The sequence below is a fragment of the Saccopteryx bilineata genome, chromosome 4 (assembly GCF_036850765.1).
Source record: "Saccopteryx bilineata isolate mSacBil1 chromosome 4, mSacBil1_pri_phased_curated, whole genome shotgun sequence".
Taxonomy (NCBI): Eukaryota; Metazoa; Chordata; class Mammalia; order Chiroptera; family Emballonuridae; genus Saccopteryx; species Saccopteryx bilineata.
Genome location: NC_089493.1, coordinates 78,412,920 through 78,438,519, shown reverse-complemented (window position 1 = coordinate 78,438,519; position 25,600 = coordinate 78,412,920). Strand labels below are relative to the sequence as shown.

The 25,600-nt window shown below is 38.2% G+C and overlaps 1 protein-coding gene across 3 annotated transcripts in view; it reads right to left on the bottom strand.

Annotated features, from left to right (window-relative positions):
• Positions 1–25,600, bottom strand: part of TTBK2 (tau tubulin kinase 2) — a 205,336-nt gene that overhangs the window by 55,570 nt on the left and 124,166 nt on the right. For 2 of the 3 annotated variants that reach the window (XM_066276907.1, XM_066276906.1), the window contains 3 exons: positions 15,062–15,127; positions 8,136–8,228; positions 7,014–7,139 (listed from right to left, as the gene is read on the bottom strand). In XM_066276907.1, coding sequence (XP_066133004.1) covers positions 7,014–7,139; positions 8,136–8,228; positions 15,062–15,127 — 285 coding nt within the window. The remainder of the gene's footprint in view (positions 1–7,013; positions 7,140–8,135; positions 8,229–15,061; positions 15,128–25,600) is intronic. The other variant, XM_066276908.1, reaches the window with a different exon arrangement.

The window sequence follows — 25,600 nt, the reverse complement described above, 5'->3', positions numbered from 1 at the left end:
ATGGATCAATAAAGCACTTAACCAGCAGAGTACAATGGCATGTTGGCATGTGTGATTCAAAGATGGATTATTTACTGCAAAAGAAACTGACTCAACTTTAGTCGACTCAATAGAGGGAAAGTAATGCACATGTTCTAGATTTCTCTCCTCTACCAGGGGCATTGGTAGAAGAGGGAAAAATGCATTGCACTCACCCTTTGGAGAATAGACTTAGAAATTGAGATAAAATAAAGAGAATGAGTTCAAGAAGCCTAGAGTTTTAGCTGTTTTCATACTTTATATCAAGATACAGAGGAGCCTGACCAGGTGGTGGCGCAGTGGATAGAGCGTCGGACTGGGATGCGGAAGGACCCAGGTTCGAGACCCCGAGGTCGCCAGCTTGAGCGCGGGCTCATCTGGCTTGAGCAAAAAGAGCTCACCAGCTTGGACCCTAGGCTCCAGCAAGGGGTTACTCGGTCTGCTGAAGGCCCGCGGTCAAGGCACATGTGAGAAAGCAATCAATGAACAACTAAGAAGTCGCAACGCGCAACGAGAAACTGATGATTGATGCTTCTCATCTCTCTCCGTTCCTGTCTGTCTATCCCTGTCTCTCTCTGCCTCTGTAAAAAAAAATTAAAAAAAAAAAAAAAAAAAAAAAAAAAAAAAGATACAGAGGAGAACTCAGGAGCGCACCTAATTGATGACCCCAACGGACCTGAGGCAGTGTAAGGCAGCATCGTTGCTCAGCCACCAGTGCTGTCTGATACCAATGTCTTCTCTTTATGGTGCTGCCAGCCCACCAGGTAAACTGGCATTATACTAAGAAGCTGTTTATTACCTCCTAACAAGGTCAATTGAAAAGGTAAGCAACATGTTCTTTTTGCCTTGACAGGACAAAGCAGCATAAAGAAAACAGAAAGTTCTATTGATATAGAAGTAATGTTGGATAGTATAGAAGAATGAAGAAAAGTGAGATGTTATAAGCAAATGCAGTCTCACTGAGGTATATGTAATACCACTTATGTTTACATGATGCTTTATAATTTACAAAACATTCCCATAGTTATCTCATTAAAATTTTAAAAACAACAATGGGGGGTAGGTATTTAAATCATTTCACAGATAAGAAAACAGTCTTTAAAAGGTCATACAAATGGTGTGTGGCAAAGCACCAAATGAAACAGGCCTTTTAAGTGCAGTGTTATTTCCACTATAGAAGACTTAGAGCTAGTCCAGCAGGCAAGGCAACAACAGCATAAAATTGGAATTATCCTTGAAAGCCTGTTAAAGTGTGCATAAAGCACAGAACAGTAGTTGCACTAGGTTCAACCTAGCTAGTCTTTCCTCCAGTACTGGAATAGACTTCTCTTTCTCCAAATGAATGTGAATGAAGGAAGCTGGCTGCATTCAGGGATTATACTGTACCCTTCAAATTACTATTCTTTAGAATCATGCTCAATGCAGCCTGATACTAGATGACTGGACTGCTGTCAATGAGAGAAAGACCAATGTAATAGCAGAATCACCATCATCCTCACCATAGGGCATGGCTAACTGAGCCAAAAGGCAGGCAAAAATACAGACACATTAAAATTTTTCTATCTTCTGCATATACAGCTGAATTCAAGTGAGTAGGTAAACAGGGAGATTCTGTGACTCTACTTGTTCTGCAGTTATATCAAATATTCATTCATTGATTCAGACATACACTGAATACTTACTTTCCTGGGTGCTAGAAATATAAAGGTAAAAAAAGTCTTGTCTTCAGAGAGTTTGCATTCAACAGAAACAATAATCAGATTAAGCAGATTTAATAAATTTTGACAAACTTTTACTAAATGCCTATCACTGTGCTAATTTCTTGAGGAAACTGAGATAAATGTAAAAGGCCCTGGCTCAGGGCTTTCAATTTCACAAAACAAGCAGTTTATGAAATGTAGGCATTCCAGGCAAGGCATATCAGAAGAAAGGCTGGTAGTCCCATTTGAGTACACTGAGGGTCCAATATAGCTGAATCACATAAGTGCAGTGGGAATGAAAGGAGAAAATTAAAGGGGGTAGGGCAAGAATTTATCTACCTCTCTCCATCTTTACTGCTTATATCCAAGTCAAGACTATCATTGTTCCTGCCCACAAAGGAAGACTCTATCTTCCAGTTTCCCTTGCCGTTAGAATCAGGCCAAAGTGAATGGGTTCGGGCCATAGGGGTGTATGCCAAAGCAGTTTGGTCATAAAACCCTTAAGCAGGCCCTGGGCAGTTTGCTCAGTGGTAGAGCGTCAGCCCGGCATGTGGATGTCCAAGGTTCGATTCCTGGTCAGGGCACACAGGAGAAGTGACCATCTCCTCCTCCACCCTTTCTCCTCTTCCTTTTCTCTCTCTCTTTCTTCTCCTCTGTCTCCATTGGAGCAAGTTGGCCCCGGGGGGCTGAGGATGGCTCCATGGCCTCGCTTCAAGTGCTAAAACCTCAGTTGCTGAGCAACAGAGCAACACCCCAGATGGGCAGAGCATCGCAGGGTAGGGGGCTTGCTCAGTGGATCCTGGTCCAGGTGCATGCAGGAATCTGTCTCTCTGCTTCCCTACTTCTCACTTAAAAAAAAATTATTTTTTAAACCCTAATCAATCATCCACACTCACTCTTCCCATTCCTGATGACTGTAAAGGACATTGTATATATTATAGAAAGAGTGTCAAAATGTGGATGGAGCCTGGATGTTTACCACTTGAGAGTTGCCCAGGAGACCTGCCCAGTAACTACACTCCTTTGTGACCAAAAAATAAAACTTCTGTAATGTTAAGACGTTGATTTTTTTTTTTACATTTCTTTCTTTCTTGGGTATAACTCAGCCTTTCTCAGTATTTCCCTAAATACTCCCTAATTGTCCTCTGCCTCATTTGAATGCACATAACTGCAAAATAATCTTCTTAAAACACAAACTGGATCACAATGCCTCTGTTTGTTAGACCTTCCAAGGCTTCCTGCTGCACAGAATCAAGTCCAAATTCCTTAAGAAAGACCACAAGGCCCTGTATCATCTAGTCTCTGCCTTTCCAATGTCATCTAAAACCATTCTCTTCCCTCACCTTCTATGTTCTGGCCACCTATCTTCTTTTTATTCCTTTCTTGAATCAGAGCCTATGCATATTGTTCTTCCTTTTGCTTATAACATTCTTCCTCTTATTTCTGCTCTTCTCATGCAATACAGTCTTACTTTTTTGGGCTTGGCTTAAATGGCAGCTTTAGAAAGAGACCTTCTCTGACCTTCTATTTTATGAGAACTTCCTCCTTTTTATATATTTAGTCTCTACTCAAACTCTTATTTGTTTGTTTCAGAAGCAGCCCATACTTGCTCTCTCAATGTATCAGAGTCAAGGGATCCTAAAATAACTTTAAATGCCCCAAAGCCAGAGGGGTTGGCTTTGGATTTCCTATCATAGCTTCTGATTTTAGCAATGCTGTGGCAGTGTATGAACTGGTTGATAAACACATTTTAGTTTCAGACTCACCAACAGTGTGTATACTATGGGTTTTATTAATCTTTCCAACTTGCTAAACAATGCTTAACATAATCTGAAACCCCAATATACACTTTGTATCCTTATGTCAGAATAATTAACGCAATAATTTCAGATAATTCTTCATGTACTTTTTTAGTTCTTTCACTAAATTTTTCTTACCTAGTTATGTTAGTATTACTTTACAGTGGCTGTTGTTTGTGGTCACCTCTCCAAGGAAGGCAGATGGCAAACTGGAAAAAGTTTGGGATCTTTTTTTTTTTTTTTTTACACAGAGACAGAGAGAGAGTCAGAGAGAGGGATAGATAGGGACAGACAGACAGGAACAGAGAGATGAGAAGCATCTATCATTATTTTTTCTTTGCGCATTGCAACACATTAGTTGTTCATTGATTGCTTTCTCATATGTGCCTTGACCGCGGGCCTTCAGCAAACCAAGTAACCCCTTGCTGGAGCCAGCGACCTTGGATCCAAGCTGGTGAGCTTTTGCTCAAACCAGATGAGCCCACACTCAAGCTGGCAACCTTGAGGTCTCGAACCTGGGTCCTCCACATGGCAATCCAATGCTCTATCCACTGCGCCACCGCCTGGTCAGGCCTGGGATCTTTTTGAAGGGGTCAGAAATGGGTTCAGATTACCACTTTTAGCACCACTAGCTTTCCCAGGCTATTAAGACTTCATAAGATGGGATAATAGTACTGCCCAGGTACAGAGGGGTCTTCAGGTTACGACAGTCTCAACATATAATGTTTCAAGTTTATGACCCTCACACCCATAAAAACTTTAAAAAATTGAGATGTGAGTGTTTTGGCTTATGCCCTTAGCATTGTACTTACGGACTACATGGGTAAACTAATTTGGCTGTGCACAGCGGAACACTACGCAGTAACATGGCATATGAGTGAGGAAGCGTCCCCAATATGCTTACCTACACCATTTTGAACTGTTAAAGGCATAAGTGTTCTGTTTGTGTTAGGCTAGGGTGTTTTGACTTACACCAAAATTTGGGATATGCACTGTCGTACGAATGAAACTGTTTTGGGACCCCAGGAACCATGTATTACTGTGACATTGCTGTGTGTATGACAATAATGTGTAAAGACACCAGGGCCCTTCTTTATCCAATCTGATGCTGCTATATTAGTTTTCCATTAATAGTGACACCAACAGGTAGAGTCCTGTGGTGGAAGTCAAGGTTGATAAAGATTTTCCTAGGTACCTTTGAGAGTTGTTTTCCTTTCTAAAACACCTTGAAGGGATTTATTTAAATTATAAGGTAGCCACACTTTTAAAATCACTATCTACATTTCTGAAAATGTGGGCCCATCACTTTTTTAGCCTGACCTGTGGTGGCGCAGTGGATAAAGCGTCAACCTGGAAGCACTGAGGTTGCCGGTTCAAAACCCTGGGCTTGCCTGGTCAAGGCACATATGGGAGTTGATGCTTCCTGCTCCTCCCCCCTTCTTTTTCTCACTCTCTCTCCCCTCTCTATAATGAATAAATAAAAAATCTTAAAAAAAAATTTTAATTTGAAATACAGTTGACCCTTCACCAACTCAGAGGTTAGGGATACTGACTACTCACATAGTGAGTTGTTGCTTTGCATACTGACTAGCTGTAAATCCATACACATGGATTTAAATCTATGTGTAATTTAAGTCAGTCCTCCATGTATGCGATTCCTAACCATTTATAAGTGGACCTGCACAGTTCAAGTTAATGTTGTTCAAGGGTCAACTATAACTAAAGATTCATAGGAAAGTGCAAAAGTACTATGCAGAAAAGTCCCCTTCACCCAGTTTGCCCTAATGGTAATAGCATCCTAAATAACTAGAGTACAATATCAAAACCAGAAAAATGATACTGGTACAATCCACAGAGCTTATCAAATTTTACCAGTTTTAAACACACTCGTGTGTGTGTGTGTGTGTGTGTGTGTGTGTGTAGAGATCTATGTAATTCTGTCACCTGAGGAAGATTCATGGCCCAGCACTTTATCTTTTTTAGTTACTATGCTTTTTCAGAATCTAATAATAAAAACAATAATTATAATGTATCTGTTTTAATCTTGGCTATAATTCTGATATCTTCACCTTCAGTTTAATGGAAAGTATTTATTGTACATAGCATATAATGGCACAAGGAGTGGCAAAAGTAGGTTTACAGCTGTTGAGTATGTGAAACAATTTACTGTATTCTTGTATTATCTATTAATTACTGTATTATTTTCCATATGAACAACTATAAACCTACTTTTGCTCTACCCTGTATTTAGATTGATAAACATGGATGTAAATTCCAAATACATCATAACATTTTCCAAAAGCAAGTGTCAGCCTTTATTCTAATTGAGACATACATAATAGATTCCGGGTAGAGAGCAAACAGCTTTTCTCTCTAGGTCCACACCTGTTGTCAGAGTGAGTAGCAGGGCTACTGGATGAGGTATTGGCCATGTGAAACTTGTTAAGATAATTTTCTCTAACAAGACAGTCCAGGATTAGACTCTATAACTTTCATATATCATTAGGGTAGTTAACTCTTTTGCAGATTAGCACAAAATATCTGGTGGACCAATGATTGAGAAACACTGAGTTAGACAGTCTATAGTTTATAACACAAACAGCCATTATAGGAAAGAAGACAGCTCACCTTGTCTTCTCTAAGGTCTCTAAGGACCCAAGGTTGTATATTGCCCTTCTGCTTTATATCATTTATATCTTATACAAAAGGTGCAATTTCATATAAAAATAGTTATATGCAAATAACTTCACTGTACTGTGGGTAGTCTTAGTCTTTTGACTAGACAACACTGACAATACTTTAGAATACAAAACTATTAACAGGCAATAAAGTCTATGTGTTGTCCTTTGTAGACAAAAATGATACACTAGTATATTATTATAAATCTATGTCTGGTTTCATTTCTGTTTTCAGTGATAGTGATTATTTTGCATTAAGCTCTGACCAGGTTTTCCCTGAGACCAATAGAATCCTTTGAAATAGCTGGTGGTTTAGAAATGCAATATGTGGTAGACCTAGAAAACCTTATAAGGCCACATTAACTGATGCTCTAAGGAAATGATTCATTGACCACAGACAAAACGGAGCCAACAATCTACACTGACTGTTGTTCCATAGCATATTAATATATGATATGCAGCCCTCAAGCCCTCAACAGATACATTACCTAGTTAGACAGTTCCTTCTGGTCAACATTAGCTATAAGATTTACATAATTTGAACTATCAGCAGTTCTACACCAGATGAATCACAGCAGGAACAGCACAATCTATTACATGATGAACAAACCTAAAACTCTAATAAAGTAGGTTCATCCAGAATGAAGGAAAAACACACACACACACACACAGTCACCATCAGTTAATTTAACCACATTCCTCAAAATGTATTAAAACAGTATTATTCTAGAGACCACCCATAGTCATTTACAACATCCTCAAAGCTATAATAAGTGATAACAGAATAATCAGCCCACAGAATTCACAAAGATGATTACCTGGTAGTCTGGTTTTGTAAAATAATCCAAAGAGGAGATGTGATCCAGAAAGATGCTGAACTCTGAAGGGAGATGTTTCAACATAAGCCTGTGGTCATACCTTTCCTTAATCGAGCCTACTTGCTCCTGAGAAGAGAAATGGAACCAAAGTCAATTTTTCTTGGCAGCTACATATTACAGGCCTTTCAGTAATAGTATCAAGGGTATGCGAGGGGAATGAGATCATAGATAATTAATAATAAAGCAAGAAATAAATTCATACTAATAGCTTAATGCATACTGCTTTAAAGTGGGTAAGGGAGAGGGACTGCAGAACCAAAGGGTAACACAGAGTCCTACATCAGTGAATCGATAGCTCTCCCAAAGAAAAAGTTGATCTTAAATCTAGTCTATGTTTCATTATCAACACAGGTGTTTATTACAGTTTTCAAATCAAATAATATGTGACAATTAAATTTAAGAGTTTTATCCTGGCCGGCTGGCTCAGTGGTAGAGCATTGGCCTGGTGTGTGAATGTCCCAGGGTTGATTCCCAGTCAGGGCACACAGGAGAAGCGACCATCTGCTTCTCTACCCCTCCCCCCACTCTTCCTCTTCCACAGCCATGGCTCAATGGGCTCCACTGAGTTGGTCCTGTGGCTCTGTGGCCTCCACCTCAGGTGCTAAAAATAACTCCATTGCCAAGCAATGGAGCAATGCCCCAGATGGGCAGAGCATCGTCCCATAGGGGACTGTGGGCTGGATCCCCATCCGTGAGCATGTGGGAGTCTGTCTCTCTGCCTCTCCTGCTCTCACTTAATTAAATTAAGAGTTTCACTGATTTATAAAAAATAAAAAAAGGACTAGTAAAAATAAAAACTAAGAGAGACTAGAAATCAATCAGAAGTGATAATTGTACTTAAATTATTTTAGTACCTAGTCTGTACATAGAAAAGTTATAAAATTAATTCAATCTCTAATATCAGCTTATAGAAAAAATACATATTGGGTGTGATATAGTAAAAATCCTTACAAATTTTAATTCTTATATATAAATATATATATTCTCAACAAAAATGCCTATCAAAAAGAAATTTTTATTCCCTCCCCTACCCAAAACTGACATTTCCATTTCCAAAATTACCTTGTCCTTTATTTTTCTCCATGGCAGCTGACCCACCACAAACTCCACCAACATGTAGAATAAGGACCAAAGGTCATCATGTCTCCCCATTTCCTTCATAGCAAAACAAAATTTAGTCACATTATATTACCACTCTTTGTGAGTATATTACATTGTCTAAGACCTAACCATTATGTTTCACCCTATTATAAGGCCTAAAGATTTAAATATATTTCCCACAAATTATCCGAGATATATATATATATATATCTGAGATGTGTGTGTGTGTGTGTGTGTGTATATAGTTATATAGTTATATAGCAATGGTAGATGGCAGAATAGATATATTAAAGAACTTTTTGATAAAAAAATACGCCCAAACCCAGAAATGCTGGAAATAATATAATTAACAGTCTATTAATTAGTAAAAAAAATTCATTATGAAATAACAGAAGGTAGTTGCTAAGGGCTGAGGGAAGGGAGAAGGGTAATTAGTGTGTACAGAATTTCAATGTTGCAAAATGAAAAAGTTCTAGAAATCTGTTTCACAATAATGTGAATATATTTAACACTTTGTATTGCACACTTAAAAAATGGTTATGATGATAAATATAATCTTATGTGTTTTTACTACAATTAAAAAAAAAAGAAGTAAATACTAATGGCCAAAATTAAAAGAAAGCTGAAAACAAGAGAAGCCAGCTGAAGCTGCAGCCTTAGCTTTGGCTGCCTTGGAGATAACTATCATAGATTTTATCAACCAGAGACTTATCAATCAGGAAGGGGACCGGTATAAAAGCATTGAGCCTACATAAGACAAAAATTAAAACTGAGCACCTGACCGGGCGGTGGCACAGTGGATAGAGTGTCGGACTGGGATGCGGAGGACCCAGGTTCAAGACCCGGAGTATCCGAGGTTGCCAGCTTGAGTGAGGGCTCATCTGGTTTGAGCAAAAAGCTCCTAAGCTTGAGCCCAAGGTCGCTGGCTCGAGCAAGGGGTTACTTGGTCTGCTGAAGGCCCGCAGTCAAGGCACGTATGAGAAAGCAATCAATGAACAATTAAGGTGTTGCAACACGCAACGAAAAACTAATGACTGATGCTTCTCATCTCTCCATCCCTGTCTGTCTGTCCCTGTCTATCCCTCTCTCTGACTCTCTCTGTCTCTATAAAAAAAAAAAAAAAAAAAAAAAATTAAAACTGAGCAACTCCCCCCTACCACCACTATATAGCTAGGACCTGCAAGGGGTTGCCTTTAATGCAACATTTGGTATGTACATTATGCTGCAATAATTGTTTTCTATAGAATTGAACCACTATCAAGAGATAAAGTGAGAAGTTAAAAAAGAATTTGCCTTGAGAATTTGTTACTGAAGGCCTGCCCCTCACTCAGATCTGGGATTTAAATTTATACCACTGCCTGACCTATGGTGGTGCAGTAGATAAAGCGTTGACCTGGAGCCTGAGCAGGCGGTGGCGCAGTGGATAGAGCGTCAGGCTAGGACCTGGAGGACCCAGGTTCGAGACCCCAAGGTCGCCAGCTTAAGCACGGGCTCATCGGGTTTGAGCAGGGCTCACCAGCTTGAGCCCAAGGTTGCTGGTTCAACCTAGGGGTCACTTGGTCTGCTGTAGCCCCCCCCCCCAGTCAAGGCACATATGAGAAAGCAATCAATGAACAACTAAGGAACCGCAACAAAGAATTGATGCTTCTCATCTCTCTTCCTTCCTGTCTGTCTGTCCCTATCTGTCCCTCTCTCTGACTCTCTCTGTCTCTATCACAAAAAAAACAAAAAAAACAAAAAAAAAACCCGTTGACCTGGAATGCTGAGGTTGCCGGTTCAAAACCCTGGGCTTTCTTGGTCAAGGCACATGAGAGAAGCAACTACAATGAGTTAATGCTTCCCATTCCTCCACCTGCCCTTTTTCTCTCTTTTTCCATAAATCAATAAATAAAATCTTTAAAAAAAAATTTTATACCACTTTTGTGGTCTGGAAAGCCAAGCCCAGGAATAACTGTTTTCTGGGTGATTCTTTCCTGCAGTGATAACAGCTGCAAATGAAAATCCCCTCAAGATAAAAGCACTCTTAAATTGAGAACTTCTTTGAGGCCCATAAAATATAAGCTCATTATGTGAAATTACAAAATTGTTATAAAGCAGGCTACCATAAGTTAATGTCAGGAGAATCTATTGAGAATAGAATTAGACATTCAAAGACTTCAAAAATGGAATTATAAAATATGGCATGTGAAATAAGAATGTTTAACAAAACAAAAAAAAATTAAAGTCATGACAAAGGAACCATATTTTATCCAAAAAAATAAAAAGACCAATTAGATTTGGAAAAGAACCAAAAGAAATCTAGAAATAAAAAGTACAATTACAGAGCATAACCAATGGTGGTGCAGTGGATAGAGAATCAGCCTGGGATGCTTAAGTCTCAGGTTTGAAATCCCAAGGTCTCCAGCTTGAGTGCAGGCTCACCAGCTTGAGCATAGGATCATGGACATGATCCCATGGTTGCTGGCTTGAGCCCAAAGGTACTAGCTTGAAGCCCAAGGTTGCTGGCTTGAGCAAGGGGTCACTGGCTCAGCTGGAGAACCCCCTCCCCTGGTCAAGGCATGTATAAAAAGCAATCAATGAACTAAAGTGACACAACTTCAAGTTGAAGCTTCTCCTCTCTCTCCCTCCCCAACTTCACAAGAAAAAAAAGTACAATTATGGAAATTAAAAACTCATTGGCCCTGGTCAGATAACTCGCCTGATCAGAGCAATGTCTCAATGCACAAAGGTTGCCGGTTTAATCCCCAGTCAGGGCACATATAGAAACAGGTCAAAGTTTTTGTCTGTCTGTCTCTCCCTTCCTCTCTCTCTAAAAATAAGTAAATTTTTAAAAAATGAAAAATAAAAATAAATAAATACTCAGTGGAGAGGTTAAAAAGCTTATTAAACACAGCAAAAAATTTTAATGAACTGAAAGACAGATCTAAAGAAATTATCTAGAATGCAACACAGAGATACAAAGAGGTAGAAAATAGAACAAGGCCCTGGTCAGTGGCTCAGTGGATAGAGCTTTGGCCCAGCATATGGATGTCCCAGGTTTAATTCCTGGTTAGGGCACACATGAAAAGTGACCATCTGCTATTTTCCAGCCTCCATCCCCTTCTCTCCTCCTTCCCCTCCTGAAGCCAGTAGCTCAATTAGTTCACATGTGGCCCAGGCACTGAAAAATAGCTTGGTTGGTTTGAACTGTTTTTAGCCTCAGGTACTAAAAATAGCTCACTATTGCCTGTTGGCCCCAGAAGGGGTTGCTGGGTGAATCCCGGTTGGGCACATGTGGGAATCTGCCTATCTCCCTTCCTCTCACCTAAAAAAATTAAAAAGAGTAAAAAAAAAAGAAGAAAACAGAACAAGAAACTCTAACATACATCAAATTGGATATATAAAAAAAAGGTATAGAAAGGGAAAGGCAATATTTTATTTTATTATTTATTTATTTATTTGTATTTTTCCAAAGTTAGAAGCGGGAAGGCAGTCAGACAGACTCCTGCATGTGCCCGACCGAGATCCACCCGGCATGTCAACCAGCAGGTGATGCTGGGGCGTTGCTCTATTGCAGCCAAAGCCATTCTAGCACCTGAGGTGGAGGTTCTGGAGCCATCCTCAGCGCCCAGGCCAACTTTGCTCCAGTGGAGCCTTGAGTGTGGGAGGGGAAGAGAGAGACAGAGTGGAAGGAGAGGGGGAAGGGTGAAGAAGCAGATGAGCGATTCTCCTGTGTGCCCTGACCGGGAATCAAACCTGGGACTTCTATACGCCGACCGATGCTCTACCACTGAGCCAACCAGCAAGGGCAATAAAAAGTAATGTCTGAGAATCTTCCAGAATCAATGAAAGACATGAATGTTCTGATCTCCCATGCAGAATAAATAGAAACAAATCCACAGCTAGGCATGTTTGAATGTAATGGCAGGACACCAAAAATAAAAACAAAACATCAAAAGTAGACCCCCCCCAAAAAGTAAAAATTAAATACTTGGTAACAATAATTAAATGTACAATAATCTTAATAGCAACCATAGAACCAGAAGAAAGTATAGTAGTTTCTTCACAAAATATTGAGATAAAACAAGGATTAACAAAGGATTAAAATGTAGGACAACAGAGTGCAAGTGTTTTAAAAAGTCCCTGTTTTGTCTGAGAATTATTGGTGTTAAAAGTTTAAGGTACCAAAAAAATAGAAATGAAGAGAATTATATTCATAATTAACTAATCAGGGTTACAGAGTATAAAAGAAAGAAATCTTTCTTAGACAAGCACCTGTGAAGGTTTCACTAGTTGCAAGCCTGTGTCACCACATAAAATGACAATCATTGTTGTGAAGCAGTGTTACTGTATAAAGCATTCTACTCCTCAGATGTGTCGGCAGCCAAAAAGAAAGGTACGAACCACTGCTATATGCTATCAAATTCCTCTACCAAGATAAAATGAATAACAGGCAGGTTAAAGGTAAATTTTATAGTGCTCAAAGCTGGAAAGGCTTTTAGAAGAAATCTCTAGTCTTCAAATTAAAATATATGTGTGTGTGTGTGTGTGTGTGTGTGTGTATATATATAAAATCTCTAGTAGCAACTTTGGAAATGCTTACAGAGCTATTATGATTTCTAAAAATATTTATGCTTATATCAAAAAGAAATGTCCTATTTCAAAGATCCAAAGTTAAAATAATTCTTTAATAGAATTAATTATAAAGCCTAATGCTTAAAAAATTTTGTAAGACTCTTCCTGGAAAATAAGTGTACTTTCTTTTCAAGGCAGAATAACTGACTAGATGCCATTATAAAAAAAAAAAAAGCAACACTGAATCACAACAAATAAGTTAAAAATGCTTGGCACAGTACTACCAACTGACAAAAAAAACTTTTCTTATTTTCAATTTAAAATCACATCATAAGAAACCAAATTAACTGGAGCATAGCCTATAAGACCACAGTACACTCTTCCTATTAAATTTAGCTTTGGTCAAATTTTCATTAAAGCAATTTTGGCTTCACAGAACAAAAATAAGTTAACAAAAGTTTAAGAAAAGATTTATCTTTGTTTTATCAAGGAAATACTTGTTAATTTTCTTAACTCCATCCAAACAAGTTCAAGGACTGAGAATCCATAAAATACCATATTTCCCCATGTATAAGACGCACCATTTCCTGGAAAATTTGGGGTCTAAAAACTGGTTGCATTTTTATACAGTGGTTGTAGTTTTTTTACTTGCATTTCCTGCTTTTTTGTGCTTGTTTTTGTGCTCATTGTTGAAGACAGTGATTCGTCATCAGACACAGATGAGGACAAGCTAATGCATGGGAGTTTTGAGAGTGATGAAGAATTGTATGGGCCCTGGCCAGTTGGCTCAGTGGTAGAGCGTCGGCCTGGCATGCAGGAGTCCCAGGTTTGATTCCCGGCCAGGGCAGACAGGAGAGGCGCCCAACTGCTTCTCCACCTCACCCCCTCTTTTTCCTCTCTGTCTCTCTCTTCTCCTCCCGCAGCCGAGGCTCCATTGGAGCAAAGTTTGCCCGGGCGCTGAGGACGGCTCCGTGGCCTCTGCCTCAGGCGCTAGAATGACTCTGGTCGTGGCAGAGCAACGCCCCAGATGGGCAGAGCATTGCCCCCTGGTGGGCGTGCTGGGTGGATCCCGGTCAGGTGCATGCAGGAGTCTGACTGCCTCCCCATTTCCAACTTCAGAAGAAAAAAAAAAGAATTGTATGAATTTTATGATGAATAAAACCTGAGTTCAATAACTTCATGTAATAAATTTTTTTTTCAAATTTTTGGCCCCCAAATTAAGGTACGTCTTATACATGGGAGTGTCTTATACATGGGGAAATATGGTACCCATTTTTTCTACATATAATTAAGGTTTAGATGAGAAAAAAATCAGAGCAGAACAAAAGAACCAAAGTACCAAAGTAAAAATATGGGATGTGAGGGTGTGGGGGTGTGAGATGGGATTTAAACCCAAGAGGAAAGTTATATTTACTAAGATAAAAAATTTAAAGTCATTTGTGTTAGGGTTAAATTGGTTCCTTTAAAACTCAAATTCTCAAATTCCCCTCACCGAACTCCCACTAGGATAACTTCTTCAATAAACATTTCTCTCGCCCAACCTCCCCCTCCCCTTAAGCAACTCCTCCCACCCTGAGAAGGTTCTGAAAAATGTCATTGAGACAAGAACATCATGAGGGTCCTGAGGGTTGGGAAAAGAAGACAGTCTGTAACTAGGGCAACCAACCCTGATATACTAATCTAAGTATGTTCAAGTACCTGCAGTAACCCCTATATTTAATGCTCTCTCCCACAGCTCAGGTCCGACACCCTTTGCTGACACCCTTTTGCTGGTCTCAGCCCACTTGTATTTAGTATCCAGGCACTTTTAAAATACATTTTCTCTTTGGAACACACTAGCCTCGTGTTTTTGGTTTGTCTTGTGTGGTTTCTGCCTTTCAGTCTGCATTTGAGATCTTCATGAAAACAAAAGATTTAATGCAGAAGGGCTATCACAGATTAGATGCATATTATAGATAAAATGATGACCCCTATATTTCATTAGATATTGATAGTATGATATTCCCAAATAACTTCTAGAAAGAGAACATAAATGTTTTATTTCTTCAAAATTCTATATTAAATTATTTACTTTTACCTAGTAAGGATACAAGATTCTCCATGGCATATACATACTTCACTATTCTTTTTTCTGGCAAATCCAATTTTATTTTCTATGCAGTAGCACACATCTGTCCATCTGTCCACTATAAACCTTGCCATTAATTAACATAACTAATGCATTTCCCTCTGTTCCAAAGCACTTTCTACACCTTTGTACTCTAATGTAAAGAATTCAATCTAATTCAAGCCATTAGCATGCTTATACAGAGATGACTACTTCAGATACCTACTCTGTTTCGATGAGCATTGACTGATGCATAACGAACTGTCCCCCGAAAGCCTGCCACAGCTCGAGGCTACAATAAAACCAAGCAAAGAAAAATAAATGAGCTTCAAATAGCAAAAGATTCCGTATACTTGAACCCATAAAGTAGATGTGAGAAACATGTACATTACTGTCACAACAGAACACTAAATTTCTTTTTTATTGTGAAATTATATAAAAATTGTAGATTATGTTAAAACAGTAATAACATTTTAGTTATCAGTAAGTCCCAGTTTTCTACCTACATTTTAAAATAAAGTGACATTTATAATAAAAGAAACTTGGTATATTAGAAAATATTAAATGCTTTCAGATACCCATAATCATGCCAAGCATCATAGTATATATACTAGTTTACAGGCTTTGGTTACAAATAAGTATATTAAGACCACGAGGAATCTAAGTAATCTAAGATGCTAACCTCTTTGTGTCTTGGTATTTCATTTAAACTCAATTCAAAGCTGATGACAACTTGTATCCCTCCCTATATATGCTACACTTAATTCAGGTTAATGAGTACTTAACTATATGCCAGGTACTGGGAATAAATCCAAAGATGAATAATATAGGATCCCAGTTTTAAGAGAGCTTAACTTAGGAAAAGTCCAAACTTTTCTTATTTGGTCTACAAGATATTCTACAACCTGAAACTATCCTCATTCCAAAATGAATTTATTTGTGCTTTTTTCTACTACAGAGACTGGGATTCCAACTGAAGAGACTTGCTAGTACAGTTGAACTAGCTAGTTGCACTTGCTAGTTAGTCTCTTCAGTTGGAATGCTATCTCCTTGTATGCCTCCAATGGCTAACTCATCTCCATATTAAGCCCTCTGCTCAAATGTCAGTCTCTCAGAGGAATATTCCTTAATCATCCTATTCTAAAATACTACCCACTCCTGCAATGACACTTTATTCTTTTACTCTGCTTTTTATTCTTATAATACCTTTCATTACCCAAAGTTAATTTTATTTATATTTTAACTTGTTTATTGCCTATATACTTCCATTGGAATATAAACTGTGTGAGGGCAGGGTCTTTGTCTTGCTCATTTTACAGATATAGAAACAGGTACTGGATGTAAGTAAACTTGTCTGAGGACACAGAATTAGTAGGTGATAAAACCAGGCATCAACCAACATCTTTTTTTTCTTTTTTTTAGGGGCCATGCTCATCTTCTCCATCTTAGTATATGCACTGCTGGAGCAAGCACTCAACCAAGGTCTTTTGACTTGAAATCATGCACTATTTCCATTCCACTGCTTCACAAAGGTCAAGTCAGTAACTAAAAATTCATGGATGGCACAAGAGTTCAATATGAAAACTGAAAAACTTGAAAATGATCATAGTCAATAATTTCCATTATAGAAGTTTTGTGTTTTCCCCCATAATTTTAAATTATTCTCAACTAAAATATATTAATTTTGTAGGCAGAAAAACTGCATATTAAATAATATTTTAAAATTTTATTTTATTGATTTTAGAGAGAAAGCAAGGAAGGGCAAGAAGGAGACAGGAACATTGATCTGTTCCTATATATGCCCTGACCAGGGATCGAACCGACACACTTTGTGCTTCAGGCCAATGCTCTAACCAACCAAGATACTTGGCCAGGGAATAAATAATATTTTTTAAAATCTTTAGTTAGTTGCCTGACCAGGCAGTGGCGCAGTAGATAGACTGTCGGAGTGGGACACAGAAGACCCAGGTTCGAGTCCTCGAGGTTGCCAGCTTGAATGCAGGCTCATCTGGTTTGAGGAAAGCTAACCAGCTTGAGCCCAAAGTCACTGGCTCGAGCAAGGAGTCACTCGGTCTGCTGTAGCCCCCCTTGCCCTCCATCAAGGCACCTATGAGAAAACAATCAATGAACAACTAAGGTGCTGCAATGAAGAATTGATGCTTCTCATCTCTCTCCCTTCCTGTCTGTCTGTCCCTATCTGTCCCCCTGTCTGACTCTGTCACAAAAAAACCCCCAAAAAAACCTTTGGTTACCAAAATCACTTTGGTCATATGCTATGATATATATATATATATTTTTTTTTTAGAGAGGAGAGAGAGTGAGAGAGAGAGAGAGAGAGAGAGAGAGAGAGAAGGGGGAGCGAGGAGCAGGAAGCATCAACTCCCATATGTGCTTTGACCAGGCAAGCCCAGGGTTTTGAACCGGCGACCTCAGCGTTCCAGGTCAACGCTTTATCCACTGTGCCACCACAGGCCAGGTGGTCATATGCTATGATATAAGATAAATATTCTATGTATTCTTCCTCTCTTTGCTCATTTTTGTAATCTATATTTAATCTATTCAAATTGTCTATTTCTTCTTTCATGAAAATCTTCCTTTTTAGTACTCCTTTTTGATTTGCTTTAAGATTTAACTATATTAAAAATACTTTTTGTATTTAATGGCAAGTCTCAGTAATCAAAAGGTTCTGTAATTTACTTATTTCATTTTCTTAGCTGCCATTCATTGAAAATCATATTCAGGTATCAATTTTTCCTAAGACATCATGACTAACAGAAATATCCAATATTCTCACTTTGGTTGATGGAACTCTGAGATTAAAAATTTCTTTCCAGAGGAAAATGTGTAAGAAGATACATATATGAAAGCCCTTTTCACTAAATAACATTTTATAAGTTGTACTTTTGGAGTGAGGTCAGAGTAATGGTAGCGTGAGAGTTACTCCTGATCTTCCTCTTGAAATTTCTACAAATTGAACAACAACAACACAGCGAAGGAACCCCAGCTGGGCTCAGAGGATCACCTGAAAGATCCATCCACCAAAAAGACTAAAGGTGGGGTGGATTGAAAAGAGGGGCAGAAGATAAAATGCATTTCGGAGGGCTCTGGAGAGGAGACAAACCCAGAGTAACTGGGTTTATTTGGTTTTTTTCCTCTGATGAACTGTGGGGAAAAGAAAAGCTCATGATGTTTGGATTTTGTCTGAGGGGTATGGAGAGGGAAACCCAGACTGACTGGGTCTCGTTCTGCTGGGAGAAACAGTGAGATAGAGGGGGAAAGGGGAACAAACTAAACCAAAGAAGCCAGAGTAGAGAGTCATGGCCAGTGTTCCTGTGGTCTGCCTGCAGCCCGTATTCAGAATAGACAGAAAAAAACAAAGTGCAGTCCCCAGCCTCCCTGATCCCAAGTCCTTTACCTCATGACACAGAAAGTGTCCAAGACAAACCCCACAGCTAGCTCTTTAGAGTCACTCTCTTCCCTGAAGAACAGAGTGCTCTGAGTCTGGTCCCTGGGTCTGCTGAGATGTGGAGAGGAGGGCCCAGAAGCCTGAGATCGTTATTGCTAGAGCCATAAGGCTGGTAAGCTGAAGCCATAGACATAAAGCCTTCACAACATGCCACATGCACCAATGCGACTATGGCCATGCCTATATCATTGCAACAGCAACATGTCAGCGGAGGACAACCCAGGAATTTCACTGAGCTAAAAACTTGTAATACAGCAACACCTATGGGACAAAACCTGTTACAACCAAAATATTTTTTTTTCTTTTCCTTTTTTCTTCTTATTCTTTTTTCTCTTTTGAATTTCATTTTCTTTAATTTTTATATTTTTTATTCTTATTTTTTGTGCTCTTTTGTTTGTTGTTGATTTATTTTTTATTTGGTTTTTGACCTTCGTTTTCTGTGGGGTTTTTTTTTTACCTGTCATAATATTTAAAATTTTTATATTTTTCCTGTATTTTTTAGTTTAATTTTTTATTTTCTTAGCATTTTTTTTGTTAGGGTTCTGAACAATAGCACTCTCAAATACCATAAAGGAAGAAGAAATCAAATACCATGGGTACACAAGACAGAGACGTAGTTCAGAAAAAAAATAAAAGATCTCCAGAAAAAAATTTTAATCACATGGAAATTGTGGAGTTAAATGATAGATAATTCAAAATCGAAGTTTTGAAAACACTCAACAAAATGCAAGAAAACACCAGTAGGCAACTTAATGAGCTCTCCAAGAAGATTGAAACTTTAAAAACAGAGATGAAGAACTCAATACATGAATTGAAGACTAAGGTAGCAAGTTTAGCAAATAGAACAAGCCAGATAGAGAAAAAATCAGTGACACTGAAGACGGGCAACTACAAAGAGGAGAGAGACTCATGAATTAAAAAAAAACAACTGAGAGAGCTCTACAAGAAGTGTCTGACTTCATCAGAAAGAGCAAATAAGAATAATGGGTATATTAAAAAAAAGAGATGGAGAAGGGAATGGAAAGCCTATTCAAATAATTAATGAGAATTTCCCAAGCCTATGGACAGTTAGCGCCTTGAATCCAAGAAGCAAACAGAACACCAAGTTACCTCAACCCAAAAAGACCTACTCTAAGGCACATCATAATAAAATTGTCAAAAATCAACAACAAAGAAAGAATCTTCAAGGCAGCGAAGGAAAAGAACGTAATACATAAAGGAAAGTCCATTAGGTTATCATCACACTTCTCAGAAGAAACTTGACAAGCCAGGAAAGAGTGGACTCAAATGTTGAAAGTACTGAGAAGAATTACCAGCCAAGAATACTCTATCCATCAAACTTATCTTTCAAATCCGAAAGAGAAATAAAAACTTTTCCAGACATACAGAAGCTAAGGAAAATTTTTTTTTTTTTCTGAAGCTGGAAACGGGGAAGTAGTCAGACAGACTCCCGCATGTGCCCGACCGGGATCCACCCGGCACGCCCACCAGGGGGCGATGCTCTGCCCATCTGGGGTGTCGCTCTGTTGCGACCAGAGCCATTCTAGCACCTGGGGCAGAGGCCAAGGAGCCATCCCCAGCGCCCGGGCCATCTTTTGCTCCAATGGAGCCTCGGCTGTGGGAGGGGAAGAGAGAGACAGAGAGGAAGGAGAGGGGGAGGGGAGGAGAAGCAGATGGGCGCCTTTCCTGTGTGCCCTGGCCGGGAATTGAACCCGGGACTTCCGCATGCCAGCTGATGCTCTACCACCGAGCCATCCGGCCAGGGCCCAGAAGCTAAGGAAATTTATCACCAGAAAACACCCACTGCAGGAAATACTAAATGGGGTTATTCGACCAGACACAAAGTACAAAACAAATTAAATCTATAAGTAAAAGCTCCAACAAGGTCACAATAGAAACAAGAATAATCTGTGACAACAATAACATAAAAGGAGAGAGGATAAAGATCTGCAGTAGCAAAGGAGGATGGAGTGCAGAAGCACTCATAAGACAAGAGACTCTTGTACATATGATAATTTTTCTCTTAATAACCTAATGGTAACCACCCATGAAAAAGCCACTACTGAAATACACAGCTTAAAAAAAGAAGAAATGGGAAAGTATAAAATACCACCCAACAAAAACAATTGACAGAAATACAAAAAAGGAGAATCAAACAAGACATAGAGATACCAGTAAACAAAACATAAAATGGTTGTAGGAAATCCTCAAGTGTCCATAATTACGCAAAATGTAAATAGGCTGAACTCACCAATAAAGAGGCACAGAGTAGCAGACTGGATCAAAAAGCAAAACTCAACCATAGCTACCTTCAAGAGACACATCTAAACTGCAAAGACAAAAGTAGACTCAAAGTGAAAGGTTGGGAAACAATTCTCCAAGCAAATAATACCTAAAGAAAAGTAAGTGTAACCATACTCATATCTGACAGTGCTGACTTCTTCAAGACAACAAACGTAATCACAGACAAAGATGGACATTTCATAATGATAAAGGGGACATTGCATCAAGAAAACTTAACACTTCTTAATACATATGCACTGAATTAAGGAGCACCAAAATATATAAGACAGCTACTAACTGATCTAAAAATAGAAGCAGAGAAAAATACAATCATACTTGGAGATCTCAACACATCATTGACATGTTTAGGTAGATCATCCAAACAGAAAATCAATAAAGAAATATTGCCTTTAAATGACACACTGGACCAAATGGACATAATAGACATTTACAGGATATTTCATACCAAAACATCAGATTATACATTTTTCTCCAGTGTGCATAAAACATTCTCAAGAATAGACCATATATTAGACCACAAAACTAACATCAACAAATTCATAAAGATGAAAATTATACCAAGCATACTTTCTGACCATAAGGGTTTAACTACAAAAAGGAGGTAGAGAAACAAACAAAAAATGTGGAAATTTAACAACATACTTCTACAAAATGACTGGGTCCAAAGACAAACGAAAATAACAATACACATATCAAAATTTCTTGGATGCAGTATATATCATTACAGGCTTATATCAAGAAACAAGATATATCCTAAGTAAACAACCTAACATCACAGCTTAAGGAACTAGAAAAAGAAGAACAAAAGCAACCCAAAGTCAGCAGAAGAAAGGAAATAGTAAAAATTAGAGCAGGCCTAATAAATAAAATAGAGAACAAAAATACTATAGAAAAAATTAATAAAATAAAAGCTGGTTCTTTGAAAAGATCAATAAAATCAACAAACAACTTGCTAGACTCACTAAGGAAAAAAGAAGGACTCATATAAACAAAATCTGAAATGAAAAAGGAGAAATTACCACAGAAATCATAGATATACCAAGGAGCATAGTAGAATACTATGAAAGATTATATGCCACCAATTCAACAACCTAGAGGAAATGAATAAATTCCCAGAACTATACACTCTTCCTAGACTGAGTCACAAAGAAGTGGAAAACCTAAATAGAGCCATAAGCAGAGAGAAAATAGAAACAACTAAAAACCTCCCCAGAAATTAAAGTCCCGGACCAGTTGGCTACACTAGTAATTTCTACCAAACATTCAGAAAAGATTTGGCACCTATTTTTTTCAACGTCTTCAAAAAACAGAAGAAGCAATACTCCCTAACCCATTTTATGAGGCCAACATAACCCTGATACAAAAACCTGGCAAGGACAATATAAAATAAGAAAACTACAGACCAATATCTCTAATGAATACAGATGCAAAAATCCTAAAAATACTAGCAAATCAAATACAACACATTAAAATAATAATACAACAACCATCAAGTAGGATTCATTCCAGGAGCACTAGGATGGTTCAACATACAAAAATTGATCAATGTAATACAAAACATCAACAAAACAAAGAACAAAAATATATGATCCTCTCAATAGATACAGAAAAGGCATTCAATAAGATACATCCTTTTATGTTTAAAACACTCAATAAAATTGGAATAGAAGGAAAGTACCTCAATATAATAAAGGCCATATATGACAAACCATCAGCTAATATTATACTAAATAGTGAAAAAATGAAGGCTTTTTCTCTAAAATCAGGAACAAGACAAGGTTGTTCACTCTCTCCACTGTTACTCAACATAGTTCTGGAAGTTTTAGCCACAGCAATCAGGCAAGAGAAAGAAATAAAAGGCATCTATATCAGGAAAGAAGTAAAAGTATAACTTTTTGCAGATGACATGATCCTGTATAAAGAAAGCCCCAAAGACTCCACCAAAAAACTATCAGAAACAATAAACCAATAACAGTAAATAAAGCTGCAGGATACAAAATCAATATACAAAAGTCTATTGCGCCTGACCAGGTGGTGGCGCAGTGGATAGAGCATAGGACTGGGATGCGGAAGACCCAGGTTCGAGACCCCGAGGTCGCCAGCTTGAGCGTGGGCTCATCTGGTTTGAGCAAAAATTCACCAGCTTGGACTCAAGGTCGCTGGCTCAAGCAAGGGGTTACTGGGTCTGCTGAACATGGTCAAGGCACATATGAGAAAGCAATCAATAAACAACTAAGGTGTCACAATGCACAATGAAAAATTAATGATTGATGCTTGTCATCTCTCCATTTCTGTCTGTCTGTCCCGGTCTATCCCTCACTCTGACTCTCACTCTCTCTGTCTCTGTAAAAAAATAAAATAAAAAAATAAAAATAAAAATAACAAAACACACAAAAGTCTATTGCTTTCCTGTGTACCAATGATGAAACTTCGGAAAATAAACTCAAAAAAACAATTCCTTTTACAATTGCAACAAAAAATAAAATACCTAGGAATAAACTTAACAAAGGATGTGAAGGGCCTATATACTTAAAAACTACAAAACATTATTAGAAGAAATTGAAAAAGACAATGAAATAGAAAAATATTCCATGTTCATAGACTGGAAAAATCAACATTGTTAAAATGGCCATATTACCCAAAGCAATATACAAATTTAATGCAATTCCCATCAAAATTCCAATGTCATTTTTTAAAGAAATAGAACAAAAAAATCACCAGATTTGTTTGGAACCATAAAAAAAAACAAATAGTCAAAGCGATCTTGAGGAAAAAGAATGAAGCTGGAGGTATCACACTACCTGACTTCAGATTATATTGTAGAGCAACTATAATAAAAAAAGCATGGTACTGGCATAAAAACAGACATACAGACCAATGGAAAGGAATCGAGAGCCCAGAAATAAAACCTTATATATATATATAGACAAACAATCTTTGACAAAGGAGCCAAAACACACAATGGAGAAAAGAAAGCCTCTCCAATAAATGGCACAGGGAAAATTGGAAAGCACATGCAAAAGAATGAAATTTGAATATATTTTGTCTTCCTGCATAAAAATTAATTCAAAATGGATCAAAGACCTAAAAATAAGATCTGGAACAATAAATTAGATAGAAGAAAACATAAGTACTAAACTCATAAACCTTGGTGGTAGAGAATAATTTGTGAATGTTACCCCAAAGGCAAGGGAAGTAAAGGCAAAAATAAATGAATGGGACTATATCAAACTAAAAAGCTTCTCCATAGCAAAAGAAACTGATAACAACAAAACAAATAGGCAGCCAACTAAATGGGAGATGATATTTGCAAACAACAGCTCTGATAAGGGGTTAATATCTAAAATATACAAGGAATTCACAAAACCCAGCAACAAGCAAACAATTCAATAAAACAATTGGGAGAGGGCCTGAACAGACACTTCTCCAAGAGGATGAACAAATGGCCAACAGATATATGAAAAAATGCTCATCTTCACTAGCTATTCGAGAAATGCAAACCAAACCCACAATGAGATACCACCTCACGCCTATTAGATTGGCTATTATCAACAAGACAGGTAATAACAAGTGTTCGAGAGGCTGTGGAGAAAAAGGAACCCTCATTCACTGCTGATGGGAATGCAAATCAGTACAACCATTATAGAAGAAAGTATGGTGGTTTCTCAAAAAATTAAGAATAGGGCCTGACCTGTGGTGGCGCAGTGGATGGAGCGTCAACCTGGAAACACTGAGGTTGCCGATTCAAAACCCTGGGCTTGCCTGGTCAGGGCACGTATGGGAGTTGATGCTTCCTGCTCCTCCCCCCTTCTCTCTCTCTCTCTCTCTCTCTCCCCTCTCTATAATGAATAAATAAAATCTAAAAAAAAAAAAAAAAAAAAATTAAGAATAGAACTACCATATGACCCAGCAATACCTTCACTGGGTATCTATCCCAAAAACTCAAAAACATTGGTACGTAAAGACACAGGCATCCCCATGTTCTTTTTTTTTTTTTAAATTTTATTTTTAAGATTTTATTTATTCATTTTTAGAGAGAGAAGAGAGAGAGAGAGAGAGAGAAGGAGGGTGGAGCAGGAAGCATCAACTCCCATATGTGCATTGACCAGGCAAGCCCAGGGTATTGAACCAGCAACCTCAGCATTCCAGGTCGATGTTTTATCCACTGCACCACCACAGGTCAGGCTAACACCCCCATGTTCATTGCAGCATTGTTCACAGTGGCCAAGACATGGAAACAACCAAAGAATCGCTCAATAGGAGATTGGATAAAGAAAATGTGGTATTTCTATACAATAGAATACTACTCAGCTAAAAGAAATGATGACATAGTGCCATTTACGACAACATGAATGGACCTTATACTGAGAGAACATTATACTGAGTGAAATATGTAAATCAGAAGAAGTTAAGAACTATATGATTTCACACATAGATGTGATATAAAACTGAGATTTATGGACATGGATAAAAGTGGTTACTAGGGGTAGGGGGATATGGGAGGGGAATGTAGGAAACAAGGTGGGAGAAAAGGCATAAAGAGGGACAAATACAAGGTGATGGAAAATGATTTGACTTTGGGTGATAGGCACACAATATAACCAACAGTTCAAATGCTATAGAAATGTTTACCTGAAACCTATGTACTCTTACTGATTAATGTCACTCTGTTAAATTTAATTTTCTAAATAAAAATTTTAAAAAAGTTGTACGTTTATTCATTGCTTAACAAGAGTCTTCACTGATACCAAAATGCCAAAGTTGTTTTTGTAGTATGTGATTTTTGCCCAGTTAATTTTCATTCCAATAACTGTTAGGATGAAAATATCCAGACCTATTATCACACTCTGCAGCCAAGTCCATAGTTAATTGGGCACCTACACTTCCCAGTGGTGGATTCTAGCCAAGACAAACCCAGGAGACTTCCCCCCTGGCCTGGCTCTGACTTGACTTTTACCACTGAAATGGTTGAAATATAGGTAAAGAGAGATCAAC